Source organism: Zalophus californianus, chromosome 14 (assembly GCF_009762305.2).
Source record: "Zalophus californianus isolate mZalCal1 chromosome 14, mZalCal1.pri.v2, whole genome shotgun sequence".
Classification (NCBI taxonomy): domain Eukaryota; kingdom Metazoa; phylum Chordata; class Mammalia; order Carnivora; family Otariidae; genus Zalophus; species Zalophus californianus.
In genome coordinates, this window is record NC_045608.1 from 7,802,666 (window position 1) to 7,820,253 (window position 17,588).

Consider the following 17,588-nt stretch of genomic DNA (forward strand, 5'->3'; position numbering starts at 1 on the left):
GAGTCCCATGCTCTACTGACTGAGCTAGCCAGGTGCCCCAGGGACTTTTAAAGAGAGAGCCAGACAATAGACTGCTAACACTTGAGTATTTTGTTATAATTGTGAGTATTCTGAATGAGAAAGAGGTGGGTTCTTTTTAAATATTTTATTTATTTATTTGACAGAGAGAGACACAGCGAGAGAGGGAACACGAGCAGGGCGAGTGGGAGAGGGAGAAGCAGGCTTCCCACTGAGCAGGGAGCCCGATGCGGGGCTCGATCCCAGGACCCTGGGACCATGACCTGAGCCGAAGGCAGACACTTAATGACTGAGTCACCCAGGCGCCCCCTGAATGAGAAACAGTTTTGCGCTAGGGTAAACTGGGCAAACTCACCTGCTCTCAGTTTGCAAAGGGTGGTCTCAAAGATTTCTCTCCTTGGGCTGGGGTAAGAGCCAACTGTCCATCCGGCTTCAGAACATCCTAGCCTCACCAGGGAGAAAGGCCTGCTCTCTGCCATGAACAGATGCTATGGGGTGAAGAGGAGGCTTTCCTACAAAGGCTGGGCTGTGTATGAATCTAAGGAGGTACTCAAGCAATTGGTGAATTAATGAAGGTCATTTCAAGGTTTAAAAAGCCACTGATTCCATCTGCAAAGGATGTTATAATGGCTAGCTAGGAAAAGAGAAAGATCTCAGTACTGTTAGCCTAGATCTCTGGAAGGGTGAGGAATTTGGGGATTAAGGCAGGCACAGTAGGGATACAGGATTTTCATTAGACAGGTACCTTTTTTTTTTTTTTTTTAAGTAGGCTCCACGCCCAATGTAGGGCTTGAGCTCCCCACCCTGAGATCAAGAGTCACTCACTCTACCCACTGAGCCAGCCAGGTACCCTTAGACATGTACTTTTAAACTGGGTGCTGGCCCTGTGCTATAGGTAAGGAGATACATCCATGAGGCACACAGGGTCCCCACCCTCCCAAGGGCTCCCAGTCAGCTGAGAGCATAGGCAACAATAAGGTAATGTGATAAGCATTATGAGGGGGGCAGGAAAGAGAAGACATCAAAGCTTGTTCCAAGAGGGTGAGAGAGCTATTGAGAGAACTGAAAGGTGAGACTCCTCCTGGTGGAAGGATCAGCATATGCAAAGGTCTGAGGAGAGAGAAAGCAGGTTTCTTCAAAGAACTCAAAATAGTTGAGCTTGGTCAGACTTCCAAGGCTTGCTGGGGAGAGAACAGATGTTGGAGAGAAAAGCAGGGATATTCCACCCACGTTGGGCAGCCTTCCCCTTGGAGGAAAACATTTCCCCCGATCCAGACCTAGCTAGGGTTATGAAGTCCAGAAGGTCGACTTCATTTTAACGAAGACACAGCATTTACTGACCACCCGGTTACAGAACACTGGTTCATTCAATCCTCATAGAACTCTTAGATGTTTGACATGACCGCCCCCATTTTACAGATGGGATAACAGGCTCGGTTTGGCCACCTTGTCCAAGCTCACCAGATCTGGGAATTTAGAATGTTCCTTTATGTAGATGCTTTTATTCTAGCAGTTCCTTTTTACCCGAGGTGATGCAGGTGAAAGCTTTTTTCTAATAGAGCCATGTCCACATGAGGCATTCTTGTTAACTCTGGCAGGGCTACTGGCCCCATCCGGTTCAGCTTGTAGCACTCAGGGAGCCCAGGAAGGGGCAGTAATGAAAGCCAAAAGGCCCAATGGCCTCTCTTAAAATTCCCTCATGTCTATTCTGGTTCCCTCTCTGGGGGTACTTCCAGATACTATCTTCTGCTAAATAGAGAGTTTGATTCTCAGAAGTTGCAAGACGTGGGAGGTTAAAAAAAAAAAAAAAAAAAAACCGGCAGCATCAACAACGACAAAAAGGCCTGCAGCAGCCTGAACACAAAGAGTTTGAATTTTGAACAAAGGGCAGAGTGAGACCCGAAAGTAAATGCTGACACATCCTCTCTCCAGCTGTGAGCTGGGGGTCTGAGGGCTGCTGCAAAGGTCATCAGTCTCTACATCTTTGGGGCAGGAAATGCAATTCAATCCTCTCAGTGACTGATTGCTCTGCAAGATTAATGGAATCGTCCACAACACTGGTCTCTGTTCTGACAGCACAAAAAGTGAATCAGACTTCTCCCCTCCCCTCTCCTCCTCAAGGTCAGCTGATTCCCCATTTTAAAAGTTCAAAACTTTTTCTCCAGGAAATCTGTTCCCCTGGGGGTGTTCCTTTGTGGAGCGAAACTCTACCTCCTGGAGTGAGATCCAAAGGTGATGCTTGAAGGTCTGAGGACCTTTCTAGGTTTTCATCTGTTCCTACTTCATCTTTCAAAATAAAATTAATGTTAAGGGCGAAATCGTCCCTGAAAGGGTTAACGGCCAGCCCTGCTGTCCGGCCCTCAGGGACTGGCAGCCAATGACAACTTAGCATGATGAAGTAATGCCTGGGTTTTGATTTCCATTGGTTAATACACATGTCCATCAATAGAAAGATGCAAGTTTTGAAAGTATCTTTGAACTTTTATGACTCTCCTTCTGGAGTTAACCCCTTAATTAACTCACCTGTTATTTCCAAATTTCCTTCGGATCCTAGCACGGGAAGATGCAGAACTTTAGACACGAAGTCTTCCCCAAATGCCCAAAGCCAGACACTCAGGCTATATGTAAGCTGGTCTTTCTAACTTTGATACTTCCATCTACACAGGACTAGTGAAAAAAATTAAAAAAAAAAAAGAAGAAGAAAACAGAATACTTTAACAGAAAAAGTATGGTCTGTTGTTCCCCAAAATATTTTTCAAATTTACAATACAAAATATGACAAAAATCTAGGATTTGGCAAAGCTTGGAGGTGAACATACAAGTCCTTGGTATATTTGGTATATTTACTTTCCATGCCCTTCTTTATGCTTTAAATACCTGATAAATTTAAAAGGGCAAATAATACATAAGATGGTCTCTATATAACCCCCTCAAAATTTTCTCCCTCCTCAGAAGTGATCTTCTTCTTCTCTTTTAACTTATTTTTTGTTTTTATTTTTTTTTTAAAGATTTTATTTATTTATTGGAGAGAGAGAATGAGAGAGAGAGAGAGAGAGAGCGCACATGAGGGGGGGAGGGTCAGAGGGAGAAGCAGACTCCCTGCTGAGCAGGGAACCCGATGCGGGACTCGATCCCGGGACTCCAGGATCATGACCTGAGCCGAAGGCAGTCTCTTAACCACCTGAGCCACCCAGGCGTCCTTTTAACTTAAATGGGATCACAACATATATGTTATTCTGACTTTTTTGTTTCTTAACCAATCTTGAAGTTTTTCTGAATCATGACATTCAGATTTATCTCATCCTTACCTAATATTTTAGAATGATGCAGTTCTACAGATAGTATATGGAAAAATCTCCAAGATCATATTAAGTGAAAAAGGAAAGGAAAGGACAGTGGGTATATTCGTATGACAAAATCATAATAGAAAATATATAGATGTGTGTAAATGCATAAACTATTTCTGATAGATACCCAAGATACATGCTAACAAGTTTTCTGGAGATGGGAGTATGAAGGAGAGAAACTCGGTGGGTGGGCAGGGATGGGGGAGAAAGACTTAAAGCAATTTTTTTTTTAAGATTTTATTTTTAAGGGGCGCCTGGGTGGCTCAGTCATTAAGTGTCTGCCTTTGGCTCAGGTCGTGATCCCAGGGTTCTGGGATCGAGCCTCACATCGGGCTCCCGAAGCCTGCTTCTCCCTCTCCAACTCCCCCTGCTTGTGTGCCCTCTCTCGCTATGTCTCTCTCTGTCAAATAAATAAATAAAATCTTAAAAAAAAAAAGATTTTTTATTTTTAAGTCATCTCTACACCAGTGTGGGGCTCGAATAACCCACAGATCAAGAGTCACATGCCCGACGGAGACAGCCAGGAGCCCCAAGACCTGAAGCAATTTAAAAACAATTTTTAAGTTGTGGAATATTTCATAAGTATAATAGAATTTGTAAAATTTTAAAGTACATTTTAAAGAATTACACTCAGGTGCCCACCATCTAAATTAAGAGACAGAAAATAACCAGCACCTTTCTCTGTTCGCATTCCCTGCCCCAGAGCGGAGTCTCTTCTGCACTTTGTGTTAATCACTCTTTTGCTTTTATTTATGCCTTACTGCTTATGTATATATCTAAACAATATTTAGTTGGTTTAGATCTGTGTGATTTTGAAATTTATTGTCTTTTTTTTTTTTTAAGATTTTATTTATTTATTTGAGAAAGAGAGAATGAGAGACAGAGAGCACGAGAGGGAAGAGGGAGAAGCAGACTCCCTGCTGAACAGGGAGCCCGATGCGGGACTCGATCCTGGGACTCCAGGATCATGACCTGAGCCGAAGGCAGTCGCTTAACCAACTGAGCCACCCAGGCACCCTGAAATTTATTGTCTTAAAAAGGATGAATAAAATGAAATTCCTGTTTGAGTAGGGTAATACAGGTACATAGTACAAAATTCAAAAGGTACTACACCTTAGAAAATGAAATTAAGTCTGTAAGGTTCCAAGTCAGGCAACTCTAACGCATGTGTGTTAAAAATGTCACCCTGTACCAAAGAATACATTTGCTTCTCTTTTCCCGGTTCTTTTCCCCATTTTTTGATTCTATATCTTTCCAAAGAAAATCCTGTACATACAAAAGAATAAATGTAGATATAAATTTGTCCCCTTTGGTTGATGTAAGTGGTCAGCACAATTTAGTATAAGTATTCTACACCTTGTTCTGTTTTGTGTTAATCTTTTTTTCTTTTTTTAGATTTTATTTATTTGGGAGAGAGAGAGAGCAAGCAAGCATGAACGGGAGGAGGAGCAGAGGGAGAAGCAGACTCCTGCTGAACAGGGAGCCCAATGCGGGGCTCAATCCCAGGACCCCGAGATCATGACTGGAACCAAAGGCAGATGCTTACTTAACCCACTGAGCCACCCAGGTACCCCTGTTTTGTGTTAACTTAAGGATATCATGAAATCATCCTGCATCAGTATATACAGAACTACCTTATTCTTCTTGATGATTTGATAACATTTCTTTTTTTTTTTTTTTTTTTTGAGAGAGAGAATGAGGGAGAGAGAGAGAGCACATGAGAGGAGGGAGGGTCAGAGGGAGAAGCAGACTCCCCACTGAGCAGGGAGCCCGACGCGGGACCCGATCCCGGAACTCCAGGACCATGACCTGAGCCGAAGGCAGTTGCTTAACCAACTGAGCCACCCAGGCGCCCCTGATAACATTTCAATGGACAGATAAATAGTCCAAGAATTATTTAATCAGTTCCCCAACTTTTGGATCATTTTCAGTCTGTTTCTGTTGCAAATAGGGCTAGAATGGATTGCATCTTTGTTTTTGTGTCTATCAGCAGGATATATATCAGGAGGTGGTTACCCATTTCTAAGGCTTCCTGCCCCATCACCAATGATCTGTCCTTGAGATCTGGGCAGGTGGGACAATCATATCTAACCAGTATCCCCAGGTGCCCACAGTGCTATGCTTTTGGCAGGCACTCAGAGTGAGTGGTTTAAGGAATAACACTCCAAATATTCACATTGTACCAGATGGCCCCTTCGAGGAAACCTTTGCAGACATCCCTGTCCCCTTCCCCCACTCATCATTCCAATACTTCATTTTCTCAGGGTCCCTTCTTTCATTCCCCAGATATTTCCAGAAGGCTGATTATAGAGACACAGTGCCAAATCAGACTCTGAGATATATCTAGTCTGGTAGGTGAGTTAAGACAAATTCCGGAAAACACTGTAAGTTTGCACTGTCCAATAACATAGACACTAGCTACATACAGCTATTTAAATTTTAATTAAAATTAAATAAAATTTAACATTCATTTCCTTAATCTCACTACCCACATTTCAAATGCTCAGTAGCCACATGTGGCTAGGGGCTGCTGTTGGACAGCGCAGACACAGAATATTTCCATGACCGTGTCCTAGGGGAGAGCCGGGCAGGGAGGCATCAGGAGCGGTAAAGCCTGTGAGCTCTGGATTCCTACAAGCCCTGGGTGCGGATCCTGTCTCTGTTACTCTACAGCTGTAAAATCTGGGCAAGTAACTTGACCTCTCTTTGAGCCTCAGCCATAGAGGTAGGGAATTATAGACCCTCCCTCATTGGGGCTTTGGGGAAGAAAGGCAATAGCAAACGGGAGTGGCTTTGCTCAAGGACCGGGTAAGCACTCAAAAATCAGGAGCTCCTATAATTATGTATGAGAATGGCTTCAGTTTCTAAAATCCTGGGGATTCCTAACTCCCTTGGGAGCTGTCTGTCCACTCCCTGTCCAGGCTGGAGTATGTCTACAATCAGAGCCGGTTCTTCGATATCCCTGCTGTCTTAAAGCACAGAGCTGCTCAATCAACCTTTGATGAATGAAGAAATGAATGAATGGGGCCAACCTGGCCAGGATTTGACTGGGTCTTTTGTAAGAATGAGAAGGAGGGTCCGGGAAGTCATTATTACTAAGTTTCAAATACAACCGGCCTGGTCTTTTTTTTTCCCTACAAGAAAAAGTACCTCTCTTGGAGAAGCACCTTAATCTTCCCTCCCCTCTCTCACCTACTGCCCACGCCTCTGGGACAATTAGGCAGCACTAGGAGCTCAAGGGTCTTGGCCCTTCCCCCTTTGGCCCAAAATAACCTCCTCCCCCACTTTGAGCAAATGCCTGGAATTCTTTCAACGGGAGGACAAAGCCTTTCATCTGCCAATTACTGATAAAGGGAAAATGCAAATATCTCTGGGGAAGGTGATCCATCAAGGGCCCAACATTTACTGAGTGACCACTTAGGACCAGGCGGTAGGGTAGGCATTCTGGGGGAGTCCGAGGGAACAAGCCCCCCCCTCCGCTGGCCCATTCTTCTCTTTGGTCTGTAGTTTCCTCACGGTTTGTAAAGGGAAGGGATTAAATTAGGTGACGACTCAACCCCTTCCCACTCTGACAGGCCAGGAACTCCCCATTGGGGTGATATATGGACTTAACTGTTTTTGCACTGAGGGGCTTGCCATCGGATCTTTTCCTGACACCAGGCTTTGGGGACCCCTCTGAGGCCACATGGAGAGAGAAGGGTCCCTGGGAGGAAAGGAGAATTAGGATCAAGCAGTCTATTTTGGTTTTGCCTTACTGCACTTTACTTCCTTTCCATGACCCTCCAGCCCAGACGCCCTCCTTTGAACATGTTCATTTCATTATGTGGGAACAAGGAGGGTGGTCAGTATCCAAAAAGGCTGTGATGGCAGAACCAGGCTCCAGTTTGAGCCCTGGTGACTACACTTACAAGCTTGTGGCCTTGGGTGAGTGGCTTTGCCTTTCTGAGACTCAGTTTCTTCATTTGTAACATGAGGAATAACAAGACTATTATTCTTCGAGGGGTCTTCTGTGAGAGAGGAGCAAAGAAGATGGTCCCTGGGTCTTGACAGAGGCTGAGGGCAAAAACCCTTCTCATTCCCACTAAGCTAACCTGGGCTATGTCAGTTTGGAAATAAATTTTGATATTTGCCATCTAGTGAACTGGGATTAAAACAAACCTCAAAGAACAGTTTTTAGGGGTGGGTGGAAAAGAATATAGGAAGACAGGACAGGAAACTTTAAGGTGAGTGAGGGGGAAGCTGTCTCTTAGGGTGACCAATACAGAGCGGATGGTTCATATCCGATCTCTGATGGGGAAGCCACTTCCTCTCCACACATCTGAGCGTTGAGGAGGGAGGATATTGGCTTGGCGCACAGGAATCACCCCGACTGCTCATGTCTGTGAGCCTCAGTTCATCTCTCTGCAAAATGACCTGCTCCAACTATCCTACAGGCTTAATGGCAGAAATAAAAATACATTTAAGGTTTTTGGTTTTTTTTTTTTTTTTTTTTTGGCCAAGTCGGCTACGAGCATCCATGTTCTTTATTGGAGCTGCGTTCTGTTGTCAATTCCTCCCGATTGTTACCCCAAAGAGCAGGCCCAGTTGGACTGGAGGAATGTTTAGGGCCAGCCTTGCCCATAATCCAAGTCGACCTGACTGTTGTTCATAATGGAATCACAGGAAGGCACCTTTAGGACTCCACTTCTGGGGGTAGTCATAGCCAACTAGTTATACTGAGGGAAAGCAAGAGAGAGCCAGTACCTCTGCCAAGAATTCCTACAGGATTCATCAAGGGGCACCCAAAGTTCCCCGCGCCCCATCCCTGAGCGTCTTGCTCCTTTCCACCGACTTTTCTCCTATAAACGGCCAATAAGGGCTTACCCTTCGCCTGCTTGCCCGCTGCGTTAGGAGGCGCCAGATCCGATTCTCTCGGTATTTCACTCCTGAGCATCTATTTCCTTCTCTTGGCGAGCGCAGAGACCTTTAAAAACTGTCCAACTTCTGTTCCAGGGCTCGTCGCCTAGTAAAGGACTCCACAGACGCGGGCAGGATGAATGAATGAAAGGCAACGTCTTCCGGTCAGCTCGGGTCTGAAAAGGCTCTGGTCTGGCTGTATTTCCTGTACCTGCGTGTGTGTGGGTCCATATCTTTGAGTCCGGGAGTTTAAAAGTTATGCAGTCCGTACAGGTATGGAGCTGCGCTAATTTCTTCCTGAGCCCCCAAATGCCTCCTCCATATGGCAGGTCCTCATATGGGGGTCTGGAGAGGATCGCCCCCCCCCAAGCAAGACATGCAGCAGAAAAGAAAAAAACAATTATATATACAAAGCTCTTTGAATTTGGGTCGGCCACGTAGGTAATGGGGTGGGGTGGATGAAGGAAGAGGAAGAGGGGTGGCCCGTGGGGGCCGTGGGCAATGGGGGCAGGGATTGAGGTGGGGGGTCTTTTTTGGGGGTGCCAGGCCTCGGGGGCTTTCTAGCCAGCAAGCTCGGCTTGCATTTCCGCGCCTCCCGCTGAGACCAGCCGTGCAAATCTGCACCTCCCTCCCCACCCCCTCCTCCTTCCCTCCCTCCCTGCCCCGCCATCTCCGGGATGCGCCCGCCGCCTGCAACTCAGCCCTCCAAAAGTCAGCTCTGCACACAACTCCCGGGCGGCGGCGGCGCCTGCGTGCAAGGCGCACTCGTGACCCAACAACAAAACAGCGATGCCAGGGCGCTAACGGCGCCCGGTGCCTCCCGGGCGCCCTCCCCGCCCCACACCTCCTCGGGCAGCCGCCCCCGCCCCCCCCATCCCGGGCCGAGTGCCCCCTCCACTAGCCCGGCCGCGGGCTCAGAGCGCGATCGGCAACAATGTTTACGTTCCGGGGATTATGACGTCGACGCCTCCCCCCCCACAACTGCTGAAAATGGTTTCCTAGGACTTTGCAAACGGATCTGCTTAAGTGTTGGTGCAAAACTTTGTAGATCTCGGCTGTGGCTTGCTTTATTTATTTATTTTTTGGTTTGTTTTCTTTGGTCTTCCCTCCTTCCCCCCTCCGCCAAAATGCAGGGGGCAGGAGTGTTGACAATTAATTGGTGAACTCTCCTAAAAAAATGGAGGCAGAGAAAGACTCTGGAAGAAGATTGGTGTGTAGCTTTTTTTTTTTTTTCCAAATCTGTATCTGGTAATGATAGATCTATTTTTTTTTGTTGTTGTTGTTTCTTGCTGCCTTTTCTTTCCTTTTCTGTATTTTGCAAGAGGACCGGAAAAAATATAATAAATTGCATGCAAAAGGAAGCAAGCAGCTTACTCCTCCAGTCCCTTGTGAGGCGCAGAGTCTCAGACACTTAAGTGGGGAGGTGGTAGCGGGGAAAGGCGTGGAGAGAGGCTGAGCGGGCTCGGGGTTCGCCCGGAATCTGGGGGGCTGCAGGGCCCGGCGCTGGGCGGTTGAGGGAGGAGGCAGGGGATGCGGGGAGTGGTGGGGGAGTCTCCTTAGGAAGTGAGTGTGCGCGCGCGCTTGTGGGGAGATGAGGCAGCTGCTGGTGCGTTTTGGGGTCTCCGATGGGAGCTTTGTGGCGGGCCGTCTGCCTCTCCCCCTCCCAAGCCCCGACCTCCCCCTCCACCTCTTCTTCTAGCACTGGCGGGCGGTCGGCGGGGGCGGCTGGGGTCTCAGCCCTTCCATTTCAGCTTTCCAGCTTCCCGAGTAGCTCGGGGGCGGCTCCAGCCTTAGAAATGCCGCCGGCCCCCGGTTCCGGCTTTCCGGCTCTGCCGCGGCGGCCGCCCGGGCTGCTGTTAGCGCCGAGCCGGGCGCTGCGGTGGCTCCTCCCGGGGCCTACAAATGCCCCGCCAGCCCGTGCGCGGAGCCCCCTTCGCGGGTTACATAACCAGGCTCCTGGCCGAGTGGGCAAAACTCAACACCTATCGGGGGTGGGGGGCAAGGGAGAGCCCCCCTGATGTCCTTTCCACGGCCTCCAAAGATGCAGGAGGGGAGTGTCCTGTGTAGGGCACAGCCGGACCCCGGGGGTGCGGGCCCCTCTCGTTATCCTGGTTTTCAGCATCTTTGGCATTTGCGCAAAGTTGCTCGGGTCGCAGTGGTGGGGTGCGGGTGGGGGGGGCGCGCAACTCCTGCACCTGCTTGAGCTGGGCCTAGGGTAAGAGGCGACCCCCCAGTTCCCCCAGTAATGCCTCGGGCTCTCTGGTTTGGGTCCCCGCAGCGTCCGATTGACCGCCAGAGGTACGACGAGAACGAGGACTTGTCGGACGTGGAGGAGATCGTCAGCGTCCGCGGCTTCAGCCTGGAGGAGAAGCTGCGCAGTCAGCTGTACCAGGGGGACTTCGTGCACGCCATGGAGGGCAAAGGTGAGACGCCCCCTCCTCGGGCCGCCCTCCGCGCCGCGGCCCGAGCGCACGTGGGGAGGGAGCTGCCGGTGGCTGGGTTCGTATTTCGCGCCCGCGTCCCCCATTCCAGGGGATCCGGTGACGAAACGAGGCCGAGCACTGGGGGGGTGGGGTGGGGTGGCGAAGGAGGAGGGCAGGCGGGAACGGGGGCCGGGCGTGGGCCTAAGACCCGGCCCGCGCCCACAGCCGGCCCCAGGGTGGGCAGAGCCGGGGGACCGGCGGTCCGAGGGACCTGGGGACTGACGGGTGGACGGAGGGAGGGCGGGTACGCGGCATTCTACCCCTCCCAGAGCCAGCCCAGCTTCTTGTGCTGAATGAGGTGCGGCTGCCTGACTGGGAGAGGGGCTGGGGTGCCCCTGGGAAGAGGACCCCACTAGGCCTGAAGCTTCCCAAACCCCGTCCCATTTCGGGCCCTGCCCGTTAGGAGCTGGTGCTGGGGATGCTCGGGTCACGGAATGATGCTTCCTCAGCCCCTGGGTCTGCGGAACCCTGCAACCTTCTGGTCTCGGCCAGATTTGAGCAGGGCCCGGATGAGTTCAGAACTGTTGGTCGGAGCTCCCACTTATGCCTGAGGCCTCTGGCCCTTCAGTCTTGACAGTTTGAAGTCGGGACTGGGGGTAAGAGAGTTTTACTCCCTCCGGCTTCAGGCTGAGATCCCTGACCCCTGTAGTTTGAAGTGAAAATGTGGGGTACCCCTCTGGGGAACAAAGTTTCTTCTCAGCCTGAGACCTTGAGAGCTCTGTCCCTGGTAGGCCCTGCCAGTTTAGAGAAGTTGGGGAAGCCTCTGGGGTTTTGGGGTGTCACCCCAGCCTGAGACCTTCAGGGCCTGAGTTTCTCCCTGACCCTAGTATTAGGAAGGTGTCTGGTGGTGTCCTGCCAACGTTGGGGTGATGCTCTGGCTTGGGTATTGAGACCTCCAGAGGCCCCGTGTGACCTGTGGTTCTGCCTGTGGAGTTGGGGTTTTGGAGATGCCCCTGCCTACCTAGGTACTTCCCTGGGCTCTCTGGGGTTTTTAAGTTGTTTTTTTTCCCTCTTAGATATTCAAGTTTCCGTTATAATACACCGTTTTCATTTTGTTGACTCCCCCCCCCCCACCCCCACCCCTTGGAAAACCTTCCATCCCTCAGTGAGCTGATGACAGGGGCAGTGCCTTCCCCTTCAGGTTCTGGTTGAGTGGCTGGGGCTTTAGGTTAGCCCCCAGAAGAGACAGTCCTGGCTTTGCATTTTTGAAGTTTCTCTTTTGTGCCCACTGCTTCCTGGGGTGCTGGGCTTCAGTGGTAGGGGGTAGTTGTTGGGGGAGGGAAGAAGACATTTCTTTCAACCTGCCAGGTCTTTGCACCCTGAGGTAGACCGTCTGGGGGGCTAGTCTCAACTACAGTCAAATTTCCTTAGCACAAATGGGATTTCAATTCCTTTTGTTTCTTTCCCATTTTACTGAGTTTGGTGGATCCTATGAGAAAACAACATGCAAACTCTTCCTAGTCATTTGTGAGGAATTCTCAGCCCAAGATCTGAGTGTTTTCTCAAGCTCATTTGAGGAAGTTGAAGCTGAGGAGAGTGGGGGTGGGGGGCGGGCTTTGGGTGTGGGTGTGTAGGGGGTAGATTCCAGCTAGGGAGAGCCCTTAAATCTTCTGTCCAGGCTCTTTTCAAAGGAGAGGGCCCTAGCGATTTGGTAGTTAATTCAGATCTGGCCCCAAAACTTCGAGGGAGGAGCTGAGAAACAGAAGGAGCCCTTAGCCTGGATTCAAAATAGAAGCTTCTTAAACTTCTCTGCCTTTAAATCCTTAGGAATCCCCATTCACTGTGAGCCCCTGGGGATCTGAGCTGCTAAGGTCAGGGCTTTCCCCAGCTCTGGTTTTGTTCTCTTCCTCTGCTCTGAGCAGAGTTGCCTTGGCCTCCTCCCCCACCAAGCTGCCCTGGTGAACTGTTTGCCTGGGGCAGGGGCTCCCGAGGCCTGTGGTCTCTCCTATCTCTCCTCCAACTGGCCAGGGAGGGCTTGTGGCCTTGTGGCCTTGTGGATTGCTTTGGTTCACCTCAGGATTTGGGGATGTGATGGTTTATCTCAGCCTCCTTCGACTCCATATTTAGGGGTAAGTTTCGGTCAGATCCGCTGGTTTTGGAACTCGAGGAAAACGTAAAAACGAAGGCCTCCTTCATTCTCCAGGGCTTTTGAGAAGGGATTTGGGGGTCTACACTGGACAAAGCTGAAACGCAGCACTACCTTGTGAATTGGCTTTGGGCCTCACTGTGCCCTCTTCACGCTGCCTTCACCTGGGGGGAGCGTCCTGGTGGAAACAAGGATGGCAGTAGCTGGAGCAGAATTACACTATTAAGACAACAAAGCTATGCCCAGTTCTGTAGTAATTTTGGCACCAAATACACAGTTTCCAGGGAAACCAGCTTTTCCCCCCCTCCCCTTCACTATGCAGGATATTACAATAAGATCTTCCCCGATGCTCAGCTACAATGAGAACCCTCCTCCCAGCCTCCTCTCTGGGGCTTCAGATCCTCCCAGGTGGTACTCTTCAATTTTGCACTGCCTTTAACTTTCTGAGCTCAGCTTGGGGTGCATTTCTGTGTCCCTCTTTCTCAGCGATGGCTGGGGCCTTGGGGCCTTTTCTGTGCGGGGCTCTTTCATGAGTCTCCCTCCCCACCCTCCCTGGCCTTGGGCTGTTCATTGACAAGTTCTGACCCGTGGGGCATGCAGGGAATGACTGAGTAGACAGAGGAGCTGATAGTTGGCATGGGCTTTGCCTGCTCCATTTCCTTGTCATTTGACAGGGATCTCTTGCCCTAGAGCTGGAGCCTGCATCTGGTATAACCCTGTTCTTTCCTCTGACCGATTGATTGTGGCTCAGTCTGCTCCTTCATGACTTAACCAACCTGTTTTAATTCCAATATCCAAACAGATTTCAACTATGAATACGTGCAGAGAGAAGCTCTCAGGGTTCCCCTGATATTTCGAGAAAAGGATGGACTGGGGATTAAGTAAGTTGCCTAAACGAATTGCTTCTTCCCATGTCTCTCTCCCTGACGTAGTTGGTAGTTTGGAATAGATTTCTTCTACCCTTTTCCCACCTCTCATCACAGAGAAGGATCTTTCTTCGTTATCCGGGGAGACTCTCTCTTTGTTCAAGGCCTGACAAAGGGGAAAAACTCTCCAAAGATTGGTCTTTTTCAGAGAACTTGGGCAGAGAGGACAGAGGGTACTAAAACAGTGTTGACTTCTTTCCCTGACCCACCCCAGTTATGTGCAGGGACTTCTGAAGGAGAATTGTGCCCCCCTCCCACGTTAGGAAACTGAGGCAGGGCCTGAGCTGTGAAGGGATTGGCCAGTCTCTAAGCCCAAAGGCAGGGCACCTAGAGACGTATTTTTCTACTCAGACTCCCACTATGTGGGAAATTGGTTCTTTTCTGTGGAGGGCATGTTTCCTAGGATGCTAGGCTCCAAGTCTCCTTTTTCTCTGCCTGCCCCAGCACCTGCCTCCCCCACTGTGTCTTGTTTGGTTTACATTGTCTTAGAGATCTGTCAGAGCTCCAGGTGGGGTGGGGGAGAGATCCGGGAGGAAGGCCGGAAGAACAGGTTTCCGCCCCTTGGGCAGGGGTGGAGAGGAGGCTGCTGGTATCATCCCAGCCTGCCTCCTCTCCAGCCTCCACTACCAGGCTTGCTCAAGAGTCTCATTCCTAGGGTAGAAATCAAACCTTTGACATCACTGTTAATTAATAGCGAAGGTCACCCCAGTCATTAGAGCCGGGGTTACCAAATCCCTGGAATTGGAATGATGTGTGTCTTTTTTTCCCCTTTGAACTTAAAGGATCCCTGCAACTCCTTTTATGGAGAGTATTTGCTAGAGGAAGAGACACAGAGAGAGCTGCCCACCCTAAAAGAGAGTGGGTGTTTGAATGCCCGGCTCTGGGACTTACCCTTGACACCACGGTTCAGTCTTCCCCTGAAAAGTGGGGTGGACGGTGGATGTCCCATCTTTTCTACGGCAGTGCTGAGTTCATATTGGGGAGAGTGAGGGAATTGGTTTGCCTACTGGGGTGAGGAAAGGGCTCAGTGGTTGGAGAGGGACCCTCCCTTGGGGCATTGACTTGGTCTATCACTCTTCCTCTGGATTATCTGATTTTGGGTTCCCAAACTGAGAGCAAGGGCACCCTCTTGGAAAAATGGCCTTTCCCTTGCCCCCAAGGTTGGGTTGGGTTGAACTCTCTTGTTTCTGGCCTCTCAGCAAATGCCTATACTCCTCTTTTTCCAGGATGCCTGACCCTGATTTCACAGTCCGAGATGTCAAACTCCTAGTGGGTAAGTTGCTTGCTGTGTGTGCAGCTCAGAGATGCCAGAAGTAGGGAGGACAAGGGGCAGGAGGTCTTCACCACCCGCCTATTTAGATTTCTAACTGCCTCTGAAAAGAAAGTCCCCGTGGGAAGAGGCAGGAGCAGGTGTGAGCTGCAACCGTCTCATTCTGGAGAACAGGTCAGATTGGAAAAAGCCATAAGAAGCTGTACATAAGGGTGTTTGCCAGCGCGCAGTTTTATGAGGCTGATTTGGACCCTAGCCTCCATCAGCAACACAACCTTAGATCTCTCCTTTGCGTTTGTTTGTGGGTTGCTGGGTAAACACTGGGTGCTTTGTGACCCCTGAAAGACTTTCAGACTTTCGAGGGGAGGGCTCATTCTTCCTGCTTCCTCAGGGTTCTAGACAGGTCTAGGGTGGGGTTTGCCACCCTAGCCAGCAAATGCTTATTAACTCCCTGAGCACCTGCAGAGTGTAGCTGATCACTTAGTGCTCTGCAGGTGGCATTTCAAATGTTACGGAAGTCCTTCAATAAATCCATTCTTTCCAGAGGTGTTTCTCAGTTAGCTCCTACATGGTGGGCAAGTTCAGAGCTGTGAACATGACAGACAAGATCCCTCTCCTCGTGCTTAGAATGACACGCAACAAGGAAGTAAACAGTTTTTAAAAAATCTGTATCTTTTTGGAGGGTGATTAGGCCTATGAAGAAATAAAGCAGGATATTGGGATGGAGCGTGATGGGAGCTGTATTTATTTTATTTTTTTAGCTTTTATTTATTTATTTTTTTTAGAGATAGAGAGAGGGAGTGCGCGCGCGCGCGCGCACACACACACACACACACACACACACACACACACGATGGTGGGGGAGGAGCAGAGGGAGAGGGAGAGAGAATCTTAAGCAGGCTCCACGCCCAGCGCAGAGCCCTACTTGGGGCTCTATCTCATTACCCTGAGATCATAACCTGAGCCAAAATCAGGAGTCGATGTGTAATAGGTTACCAACGAAGGCGCCCAGGCACCCCTGGGAGCTGTATTTTAGATGGGGTGGTTAGAGAGGGCTTGTGTGTGTGTACATTTGGACAGAGACTTGACTGATGAGAAGCCAGCTGTGGGAAAGAACATGCCAGACTGAGGAACAGGCCAGGTCAAAGGCCAGGAGGTGGGGGAAGAGTAGAAAGAGAGGGAGAGGTCACAGGGCCAGGGCCATGGGGGGCCTTATAGGCGCTGGCAGGGAGTTTGGGTCTGACTCCTGGTGTGAATGGGAAGCCGCTGGGGAGTTTTAAAGTAGGGCAAAGGAGGTAAGCTATGCTATCTGATCATTTTCTTTGGGAGAGGGTGAAAAACATTTTTTTTAATTGACATAAAATTCATACACCATAGAACTCACTACTGAACCATTTTAGAGTGCACAATGCAGCGCTTTGAGTACGTTCACAGTGTTGTGCAGCCATCACCATGATGCCATTTCAGCACGTGGATCCCATACAAAGTCAACCCCCAACAACCAGGGATGTGCTTTTTGCCTCTGTGGGTTTGTCTACCCTGGACATTTTGTGTAAGTAGAATCACCCACTATGTGGCTTTTGTGACTGGCTCCTTTCACTCAGCATCCTGTTTTTGAGGTTCATCCACGTTATAACAGGTGCCCATGCTTCATTCTCATTTGTGGGTGAGTAAGATTCCACTGGACGTGTGTGCATAGACTACATCTTGTTTATCCATTCGTCAGGAGATGGACATTTTGGTTGTTTCTATTCCTCGTCTGTTATACATAATGCTGCTCTGAATACTTGTGTATGAGTTTTCGTGTGAACATACGTTTTCATTTCTCTTGGGTTTATACCTAGGTAACTGGGTCATGTGGTAACTATATTTAACCGAGGACCTGCCAGACTTTTTTCAAAGCAGTTGGCCATTTTGTATTCCCATTAGCAATGTACAAGGGCTCCAGTTTCTCCACATCCTCGCCAAAACTCGTTCATTGCCTGTCTTTTTGATGATCGCCGTCCTAGTGGGCATGAAGTGGTGTGATATGATTTACATTTCATAAAAGCCGACTCTGGTGGCTGTGTGGGATGGAAACAGCTAGCCAGTGGTTGTGTCAGATATTCCAGCTAGAATAATTGACCACAAAGTGTGTTAACAGCTACTCGGAAGGGAGGACCCATCAGCTATAAGGAGATGGTGCTGATGATGGGTAGAAGAATCTCAGTTAATTGGCAAGGACTTGCTCAGGGGATACATTTTTTTAAGCTGGATTCTAGAAATGCTGAAGGAGGTGAGCATCAGAGCAGAAGGGGCAGACTTTCCAACACTGTGCAGAAGATGGGACAATGGACCCCCAAAATTAAGTCTTGGCACCGACAACCCACTCCGGTGCCTCAGCCCTACCCAGTGCCTTTGCTGTTGGACAACCTTAGTTTGAAGCCCAGCTCTGCCAGTTGACTGATTTGGGGCAAGCTGCTTAATCAAAGCCTCAGTTTTCACATCTGCAAAATGGAGCTAGTAGCAGAATCTGCCTCAAAAGAGGATCTTATAAAGAGAATGAATGAAGGCTTAGCATTA

General features: G+C 49.4%; 1 protein-coding gene and 1 long non-coding RNA gene across 7 annotated transcripts in view; one reads left to right on the forward strand and one right to left on the reverse strand.

Annotated features, from left to right (window-relative positions):
• Nucleotides 1-292: 292 nt before the first annotated feature.
• Nucleotides 293-8,351, reverse strand: LOC113912627. Its single transcript, XR_003516908.1, has 3 exons — nt 8,229-8,351; nt 2,542-2,685; nt 293-1,199 (listed from the first exon to the last, which is right to left on the reverse strand). It is a non-coding gene; the product is annotated as an uncharacterized LOC113912627 (long non-coding RNA).
• A 66-nt stretch (nt 8,352-8,417) lies between these two features.
• KDM2B (lysine demethylase 2B) overlaps nt 8,418-17,588 on the forward strand; it is a 118,425-nt gene continuing 109,254 nt past the window's right edge. For 2 of the 6 annotated variants that reach the window (XM_027576106.1, XM_027576107.1), the window contains exons 1-4: nt 8,950-9,471; nt 10,540-10,684; nt 13,633-13,711; nt 14,983-15,029. In XM_027576106.1, the coding sequence (XP_027431907.1) occupies nt 9,439-9,471; nt 10,540-10,684; nt 13,633-13,711; nt 14,983-15,029 (304 nt within the window). In that variant the 5' untranslated portion in view covers nt 8,950-9,438. Of the gene's footprint in view, nt 8,535-8,940; nt 9,472-9,830; nt 9,868-10,539; nt 10,685-13,632; nt 13,712-14,982; nt 15,030-17,588 lie in introns of those variants that run through there. The other 4 variants (XM_027576108.1, XM_027576110.1, XM_027576109.1 and 1 more) reach the window with 3 other exon arrangements.